The sequence below is a fragment of the Octopus bimaculoides genome, chromosome 17 (assembly GCF_001194135.2).
Source record: "Octopus bimaculoides isolate UCB-OBI-ISO-001 chromosome 17, ASM119413v2, whole genome shotgun sequence".
Classification (NCBI taxonomy): domain Eukaryota; kingdom Metazoa; phylum Mollusca; class Cephalopoda; order Octopoda; family Octopodidae; genus Octopus; species Octopus bimaculoides.
The window spans coordinates 9,009,889-9,020,065 of NC_068997.1; the positions used below are offsets into that span (position 1 = coordinate 9,009,889).

The window sequence follows — 10,177 nt, forward strand, 5'->3', positions numbered from 1 at the left end:
AGGTCATATTGAATGTAAAAAACTAAAGTTACTTTAAATTCAGAAAACATTAAAGTATTAAGAATCATAAAACAAGAGATATACTCCAAGTAATTTGAGTCTCGGTCATGGAGAAAGGAAAGCATGTTCGTTTTCAGATGTGATGAGAAGTTTCCAAAGACGAAGAAAAAAGTATTACAAGCTTCAACATGCAATAGTTTATTGTATTGGGTACAGTGTTGTAACCCAATGCTGACCCTGCTACTGTTTTGATCTACTTCCTATCTTAAAAATTGCATGAATTAACAGAAAGGAAAAATACACAAAAATAAGTTTATAAACTATAAAACCACCCCCTCCTTTGAGGTCTTAGTCTTGCGAGGTACCTCAATAGTGCCAGTGGCATGAAAAAAAGCACCCTGTACACTCTGTAAAGTGGTTGGCATTATGAAGGGCATCCAGCTGTAAAAATCATAAGGAAACAGATACACAAAGCAACCCCTGGATCCATCAGATCCTGTCAAACCATTTAACCCATGCCAGCATAGAACAAGTGCTGCTTCCGATGAAGATAAGGATGAAGTTGTGTATATACAAAAGTTACTTTAGTAAAAAGCTTGTTATTCACATATTCAGGACCAAAGGGAAAAAAAGCCAAGAAAGCATTGTTTAAAGTTAAGTGTTTTTCCTCACAGTTGTTTATATAACACCAAAGACAGACGGCAAACCAATGGTCACTTTATGAAGATGGACAGAGCAAAGACAGCTCCTTTCTAGTAACTTCAACTATTAGACTAGCTACTTACATTTGAAAGATCCAAACGGAGGCCATTACATAGGGAATTGTTGCCAATTTGAATTTTGCCATCCAAATAACAATTAATCAACACCGACTTTTCTCCAACTTCAACGTTCTTTTGAATGACACTGTTGATGAGTGTGCTAGTTTCACTGATGTCTGCTTCAGACTGTAGACAAACCAGAGATTTAAGATAATAAATAAAACATACATAATAGACTGCAGTAAATACACAGAAAAATAAAGAGCATTTTTTTTTTCTTTAATTTTCTTTTTAATTCACTGTTGTGAAATTCATAATTTTTTGGTGGGTGGGGTGTGTGAAACAATCTTTGCTCTTTCTATTGCTGACCATTCTAGCATGAGCAAGAGAGGTACCTGTTGTGTATCTTGGGTACATCACATTGTTGTGTACCCTTGGGTACATCACATTGTTGTGTACCCTTGGGTACATCACAGTGTTTATTCTAAAGTTTGAATTTGTGACTGTAATGTGTGTGCGTGCCTTTTTGGGAGAAGCAGGCTGCATGAAATTAGGCATGCTATTCCTCAAGTCCCATGAATCACAGGTTGCTCAGGACCGGTTTATATATTCTGGTGCCACATACAATACATTCCGAATTCTGGCTCCCAAACATGTGTCCTCTCTTTGCCTTTTCTGCAGCTACCACAGTGACCTCTGCTCCTTGTATCTGATTGATTACATACCACCTCCACTCAGCAATTTCTGAGTTACTTGTCTCTTCTCTCATTAACCACCTTTTTCTTTTATCAAAATAATTTTACCATTATTAATGTAGCTTTTGGTTTAGAATAAAACAGAGTCCCTTGCATGAAGCTATGATAGAAGGCTTTAATTCAAATATGAATATTTTAGACTAGTGACTTTGTATGACAGAAACAGGGTATCAGTTTCTGATGGAGTTAATCTCAAAAGGACTAATAATAATAACTTACATCAATATAAGAATGGGTGATTTTGTGCCAAACCAAATTTCTTGACTGGGATTGAAGTGGGCAGTGGATGATCTGATTGAGGAAGTCTTGAGCTGAATTAGTCAGATAGAGGTATTGACCACCTTCTATCACACCTAAAATATATATAATAAAAGATCAATATTTATGTTAATTATGTAATGCATCTTAATAAAATGAGTTAAATTAATAATAATGATTAAAAATGAGAATAGCCATTTATGTATCATACTTTATGTAAATACATCATAGTAGATAAATTTACTGCAACATCTGTCTGAAATAATCTCTCTTATGGACGTTACATGATTAAAACCACAATACATGTCAGATAATATATTTAAAGACACTTGCCAAGGTGCAATAGAGTGCCCACTCAGAATCGCATGATTGCAGAGTGAATTTCTTAACCACATGACTATACCTGCAACTATGTGTGTGTGTGTGTATTTCCTTCTCTTTCCCTCTCACATATGCATATATATTTGTGTGTGTGTGTGTGTGTGTGTGTGTGTGTGGTTGAAATTTACAGAAAAAACAAGACGAAACAGGTGTATGAACAACAAGCAGGTGTATTAGTTTGATACTTGGAAAAGTGAGAAAGTCTTTTACATTTCGAGCCTACGCTCTTCAACAGAAAGGAATTAGAAAAAATAAACAGAGAGAGAATAAAAAAAAAACTTGTGGATTTAGTGATCAAGTAATGGCGACTGATTGGGAAAAAACCCAGTGTGTGTGTGTGTGTGTGTGTGTGTGTGTGTATACACACACACACACACACACACACATATATATATTTTTTACTTGCTTCAGTCATTGGACTGCAGCCATGCAGGGGGGCACTAACCTTGAAGGGTTTTAGTCAAACAAACCAACCCCAGGACTTATTTTCAAGTCTGGTATTTACTCTATCATTCCTTTTAGCCAAACCACTAAGTTACAGGGATGTAAACAGACCAATACTGGTTGTCAAGTGGTGTGGTGGGACAAACACAAACAGAGAGAGAGAGAGAGAGAGAGAGGTGGGTATAACTTACTAAAGGGTCAGTGAGTAGTATTTGTTTGCCAAACAGGCAGACAAAATTGTGCATTAGCTGAGTGCAAAATTCAACAACTGAGTTTAGGACCATAGATTCAGTTGTACAGTAAGTGCACAAGTACCAACTCACTCCAAAATAAAAGAATTTAAAAAAAAGAAATTGCAAAGTGAAATAGTTGATACTTACAAGTCATTATTTTTAAACTATTTAATTCATTCCACAAAATTTGACGAACTTCTTTAGCGTTTTGCCAATCTCCACTTCTGTCCTGATTGACAGGAAAGTCTTTAAAAGAATGAACTCTTTTCCCAGATACGAAATCTTCTTCTGTTATATTGGTAGCCATTGGCAGCAGCACATCAAAGAAGAGGGACAACTGAAAATCAAGTAGAATACCTTTAATTAGGGTCTTTTTATTTGTCAATTAACTTTGTATACATATGGTAATGGTGCCATGTAAAAAGCACTGGTTTGATGATGATGATGATGCTCATTTACAACCATCAAGTAATGCCAAGGACACACACACACACGCACATGTGCGTGATGGGCTTCTTTTAGTTTCCATTTACCAAATCCACTCATAAGGCTTTGGCAGCCCAAAGGTTTTAGTAGAAGATAAGAAGACATTTGCCCAAGGTGCTACACAGTGAAACTGAACCAAAGACCACATGATTGGGAAGCAAGATTCTTAACCACACAGCATGGTTGCATGGCTACAAAAAGCAAGATCTTGCAAAGGAGTGGTGAGAAACAAATAAGTAAAAAATAATAACATTTAAGAAGTGCTTCATGTGTCAAATGCTCTTACATATACATATGTGTGTGTGTGTGTGTGTGTGTGTGTGTGTGTGTGGGTGGGTGGGGGTACTTTAATGACGCTTATACCTGTTTTGGCGTTTGTCCACTATCAAGGCCAATGTAAGTGCAGCCGTCTAATGGAGGTTTCACATGAAATGAAAGAATCTTTTCTGCCACATTCTGTTTGAAATATAACAAACCAGTAACCTGTAGGAATATAGAATAGAATAACTGTTAAATCAATATCCCAGTAACCTGTAGGAAATACAGAGTATAAAGTCATAAATGACAAGAAAATTGTTTGATGAAATTTTATTTAACAATAAGAAATTTCTAATATCGTGACAAATTGTTTCATAACTTAAAAAAACATGTAAATAATTTATATCATTATATTTAATAATAAATGAATTACTTACATGTCTGCATTAATGCAAAATACAAAATTCCTTCAAAATAATGCAGAATTTAATCTATACACATGTCACATACAGATATAGAAATAGAGGCTTTTATTGATGGGTAAATTTATCACACATGGTTGGATTGATTTAACGTGACAAAGAAAGGAGAAGAGATCACAGAGTAAGAAATAAAAATACAGAAAGAGAATATGTGGTTAGAACAGGTATTATAAAGGTTTGTTTCTTTGGTAATAACTTACAATTAATGGATTTTCATTTGGGCCAATATATTTCAAAATCTCGTTTTCATCAACTTTATAAAGGATGTCCTCAACGAAGCCCTATAAAAGGAAAAAAAAGACAAAGTAAATATAACAGTGAAGGAAAATCAAACAAAAATAAATAGAAACTTATTCAATTACATATTTTTAACATCCATTTTTCCATGCTTGCATTGGTCAGAGGAAATTGGATGAGGCAGATTTTTCTACAGTTGGATGCTCTTTCTGTCACCAACCCTCACCTGTTTCTAAGCAAAGTAATATTTCTCTTAGTCCTGTGAATATGAAATGCATGATAGCTGTGGATAATGTAGTCCTAGATACGTAATGCCAACTATGGGTGGGATGCTTTTGATGATAGGCCAGCTCAGTGACCTGTGAAATCGAGCTATTGACAATGCCTCATCCCCTGTTTGCCATTCACTGCATCACCTATATCCCTTTTGGTCACCTCAAACTCTTTCAAATTTACCTGATTCTCTGTTCCTATTCCCCCCACCTGTTCCTCAGTCTGCATCCCCTTCACGTTCACCATCTTGTACCATGAAGCTACATCCAGAAACTTCTGTGTCAATACTTTCTTTTTCCACAGGGGTAGCCAGATATATCCCCTACAGCTAGACACCTGTTCCTATACCTCTATCATACTCTTGCCTCTCAACACCTGACATAAGCAACCTCCCTCAATGTTACACCCTGTCCGATCAAGGGGGTCTTGTTTTGAGAGTTACTCAGGTACCATACTAGTGCTGGTGACATAAAAAAGCACCCTGAACACACTGTGAAGTGGTTGGCATTGGGAAAGGTACCCACAATGCCAAAGCAGGCCTTCGAGCTCAACACAGTCCGTTGACTGGTCAGATTCTTTGAAACTACAACTCATGCCAACATGGAATACAGGAAAAATGATGATGAAAAATAGGTTACTATCACAAGATCAAGCCATTATTGTTGTTGCTGTTACTTAACCCAAGGTCAGTTATAAGGATGCTATTTTTTTCTTTCTATAAAGTCTATCTAGAACTACATTATTTAATGTATCTGTCATTTTTAAGACAGTAGGATGATAATTTGAGGGAGATTTGGTTGCTATTTGTAGCAGACTGAACCACTACAAGAAGCTCCTTTGTAGATTCATTACGGCTTAAAGCAAGGTATTAGAAAGGTCATCCAAATGTAAATTAAAGAAATATTCTTTTTATTCTTTTACTTGATTCAGTCATTTGATGGTGGTCAAGCTGGAGCATTGCCCCGAGGAGTTTTAGTCAAACAAATTGACCCCAGGATATTTTTTAAGCCTAGTACTTATTCTATCAGTCTCTTTTGCTGAACTGCATAATTATGGGGATGTAAATACACCAACACCGGTTGTCAAGTGGTGATTGGGGGGTGGGACAAACACACACACACATAGATATATACATAACTATATATGATCGGCTTCTTTCAGTTTCTGTCTACTAAATCCACTCATGAGGCTTTGGTCGGCCCGAGGCTTTGGTCGGCCCGAGGCTTTGGTCGGCCTGAAGCTTTAATATAGAAGACACTTGCCCAAAGTGCCATGCAGTGGAACTGAATCCAAACCCATGTGGTTGAGAAGCAAGCTTCTTACCATATAGCCACACCGGCACTTATATTTGCAACCAAATTTATCAAGAACTATGACTATCACTTAATGATAATGGATAGATGGTAGTCATCAAAGAAATATTGAAGACAAATGGCAACAGCAACCAGTGAAGACCTGCAGTAGATGATAAAACTGGAAGATAAGATGATAGATAATAACCACTGAGGTCCAATAGCCGAAGGTAAGGAGTACAGAAATGTTGATGGCGAGGAGTACAGAAATGTTGATGGCGAGGAGTACAGAAATGTTGATGGCGAGGAGTACAGAAATGTTGATGGCGAGGAGTACAGAAATGTTGATGGCGAGGAGTACAGAAATGTTGATGGCGAGGAGTACAGAAATGTTGATGGCGAGGAGTACAGAAATGTTGATGGCGAGGAGTACAGAAATGTTGATGGCGAGGAATACAGAAATGTTGATGGCGAGGAGTACAGAAATGTTGATGGTGAAGAGTACAGAAATGTTGATGGTAAGGAGTACAGAAATGTTGATGGTAAGGAGTACAAAAATGTTGATGGTAAGGAGTACAGAAATGTTGATGGTAAAGAGTACAGAAATGTTGATGGTAAGCAGTTGATAGTAACCTATGGAGGATTGTTAACAGTAAATGATGGATGGTATAGATAATTATGCATAGAAATGAGATAGATAACTTACCTGGGAATCTGTCTTGTATATACCATGGTCTTTGCAGTATGAAACACTACTTGGAAATGTAACAGCACAAACATCTGCATCTGTCCATTGGAATTCTTGAAAATAATAATAATAATAACAATAATTATACTTTTTACTATAGGCACAAGACCTGAAATTTTGGGGAGAAGACTAGTTGATTACATCAACCCCAGTATGTGACTGGTACTTATGTCATTAACCCCGAAAAGATGAAAGGCAATGTAAACCTCAGTGGAATTTGAACTCAAAATGTAAAGATGTATATGTCACTAAGCATTATGTCTGGTGTGCTAACCATTCTGCCAGCTCCCCACCTTATATAATAGTAATCCTTTCTGCTATAGGGGGATAGTTGATTACATTGACCCCAGTGTGTAATTGGTACTTAATTTATCGACCCTGAAAGGATGAAAGGCAAAGTCAATCTTGGCGGAATATGCATGCAGAATGTAAAGATGGATGAAATGCAGCCAAGCCTTTTGTCCAGCATGCTAACGATTCTACCAGCTTGCCGCCTTAATAATAAGAATTCATTCTTTTACTGTTTTTATTTTTAGTTATTGGATTAAGATTATAGCGCAATAGCACCTTCAAAGCCTTAGACAATCATATCAATCCAATACTTGTTTCAATCTGGTGCTTATTTTTACAAATTTCTATTTTATGAACCATTAAGTTACTGGCCAGAAAGGGACACAACATAATAATGGTTTCTAAGCCAGCATAAGCATAAACAAACACACATATATGTAATGTGCACATACACACACATACAAATATGTAGGTGTATATCGATGAAAGGTTTCTGCATAGTTTCCATCTACCAAATTCTGACATAAGGTTTTGGTCAATCCAAGGATATATGGCAAAAGACACTTGTATATAAGCAGTTAAAATATCTGGTGGTCATTGTAACTTTTATAAATCAGGTATTAAGACTTGCCAAAAATATTTTTTTACACAGGTGCAAGCATGGCTGAGTGGTAAGAAGCTTGCTTTCCAACCAAATGGATTCAGGTTCAGCCCCACAGTGTTGCATCTTGGGCAAATGTCTTCTACTGTAGCTTCAGGCTGACCAAAGCCTTGTGAGTGGATTTAGTAGATGGAACCTGAAAGAATCCTGTTTTATCTAAATGTCTATCCATCTATGTGTGTGTGTGTGTGTCCTCCACTGCTTAGAAACCAGTGTCGGTGTGTTTACAGCCCCATAACTTAGCAATTTGGCAAAAAATGGATGGCTTCACAAAAAAATTAGTACTGAGGTCGATTCATTCAACTAAAATTGTTTGAGGTTGTGCCCCAGCATGGCCACAGTTTAATGACTGAAACAAGTAAAAAAAATGAAGATAGTTATTAATTTAGACATCATAAACTTTATTCATAGCTTAATAGTTAATGAAGAAATTCTTTGACAATAATACGTACTAGCACCCTCAGGAACACATAACATCATATCTGTGCTGCACACCCAGATACCAGGGGGAGCATATTGAGCAATCTGTGAAAAGAAAGCAAACATTTAAAGAAATATCATCACCATCGTTTAACATCTGCTTTCCATGCTGGCATGAGTTGGACAGTTTGACATGGAGCTGTCCAGATTTCAATTGTCTGTTGTGGCATGTTTTCTACAGCTGAATGCCTTTCCTAATGTCAACACTCAACAGAATGTTCTGGGTGGTTCTCAGGTGCCACTGATATGGGTGTGTTTATGTAGCACCGGCATGGGTACATTGACACAGCATGGGTACATATATGCAGCACTGGCGTGGGTGCTTTTTAAGTGGCACCCACACCTGAAAGGACAAGCCTGTATGTGTGGAAGACAGCGATTTTACTGAGCTTGATGCGTCTTATCAAGTACAACAAATACAGCAAAAAAAAAATGTGGGGAAAAAAAATGATAAAATCTATAAACAGTGTGGCCAAGCATCACAAGACAAATGTAAGAGTGAAGGCTGCTTTGTTAGGTCTTGTTGACCAGAAGCAACATGGGACTGAGCCACAATATGATGCTAAAACCTGAATGGTAGAAGAAAGATCTATATAATGGCTATACTGGTAAAGATATTTAATACATACAGAAGACATTTCCTTGGTGTCAAAAGTAACATATATTGACAGCAGAAGGTATGTGCAGCAGAGAAGTTGAGAGAACATAGTGAGGTCAGATCTGAAGACTTTAGATCTCTTGTGTGCAATGATGCCAGATCAAAAGAAGTAGTAGTATCTGTGACATGGTTAGTTGTATGTGTGTTGTTGATTTAATACAGACTCAGTTCTATATAACAACATAAAGACAATGAGGGGGGGGCCTGTATGCTATCATTCAATTTGCTAGAAATAGCAGCCAAGTCTCCCTTGGCTAAATTAGAGAGAGAGAAGAAAGAAGGGTATATTGGATAATGTAGTACTAGGTAGAATCTGTGTTGTCTTCATCTGAGTTGAGCTGGAACTAAGCAACAATATGAAGACAAAATTTCACTGATGAGTGGGACTGAACCTGAAAGCATGGGTTACAAAGTGAGTTTCTGAACCACACAAACATGCCAGCACCTATGCATGTATACCTACATAAACCCATTTTATATTATTTCTACCAGGGCACCTCATGAAGGTGGGCGAGTAAATCAGCCGAAATGTTGTGATAACAACAAACATAATGAGGACACATATTTGTCCAATGTCATCATCATCATCATCGTTTAACGTCCGCTTTCCATGCTAGCATGGGTTGGACGATTTGACTGAGGACTGGTGAAACCAGATGGCTACACCAGGCTCCAATCTGATTTGGCAGAGTTTCTACAGCTGGATGCCCTTCCTAACGCCAACCACTCTGAGAGTGTAGTGGGTGCTTTTACATGCCACCGGCACGAAGGCCAGTCAGGCGGTACTGGCAACGGCCACGCTCAAAATGGTGTATTTTACGTGCCACCTGCACAGGAGCCAGTCCAGCGGCACTGGCAACGATCTCACTCAAATGTCTTTACACGTGCCATCCGTCACAAGTGCCAGTAAGGCGAGGCTGGGCACAGGTGACGTAAATAATTTAAACTAACATTCATTACATATTTCATTAAAAGATATGCAGAATTATTTTGTTAAAGTAGCTTCAAAGTTAAATAATGGTAAGGAAATTGCTTACACTTTCAGTTACAGTTTTGTAAGTAATGTCGATAAGACAGAGAAGGGAGTCATAACTTGATTTCTGGTATTTCACAGGCAATGGAAGGAAAGCTTGTCTACAGGAACTGTAGGGATAACATCGACCCTGAAAGAAGAAAAATTAAAAAGCAAGCTAGAAAGATTTTCTTTCATAGAACAGGGATTAAAATAATATCAGTGGGTGTCTATAAAAATTATATATATATAAGGTGCAGGAGTGGCTGTGTGGTAAGTAGCTTGCTTACCAACCACATGGTTCCGGGTTCAGTCCCACTGCATGGCATCTTGGGCAAGTGTCTTCTACTATAGCCTCGGGCCGACCAAAGCCTTGTGAGTGGATTTGGTAGACAGAAACTGAAAGAAGTCTGTCGTATATATGTGTATATATATATATATATATATATATATATATATCTATATAT

General features: G+C 37.5%; 1 protein-coding gene across 1 annotated transcript in view; it reads right to left on the reverse strand.

The window, feature by feature from the left end:
• Positions 1–10,177, reverse strand: part of LOC106872675 (L-fucose kinase-like) — a 46,693-nt gene that overhangs the window by 24,030 nt on the left and 12,486 nt on the right. Inside the window, exons 5-12 of the mRNA XM_052974124.1 lie at positions 9,736–9,861; positions 8,013–8,085; positions 6,567–6,661; positions 4,259–4,339; positions 3,682–3,801; positions 2,980–3,169; positions 1,736–1,869; positions 786–947 (exon numbers count right to left, since the gene is read on the reverse strand). Coding sequence (XP_052830084.1) covers positions 786–947; positions 1,736–1,869; positions 2,980–3,169; positions 3,682–3,801; positions 4,259–4,339; positions 6,567–6,661; positions 8,013–8,085; positions 9,736–9,861 — 981 coding nt within the window. The remainder of the gene's footprint in view (positions 1–785; positions 948–1,735; positions 1,870–2,979; positions 3,170–3,681; positions 3,802–4,258; positions 4,340–6,566; positions 6,662–8,012; positions 8,086–9,735; positions 9,862–10,177) is intronic.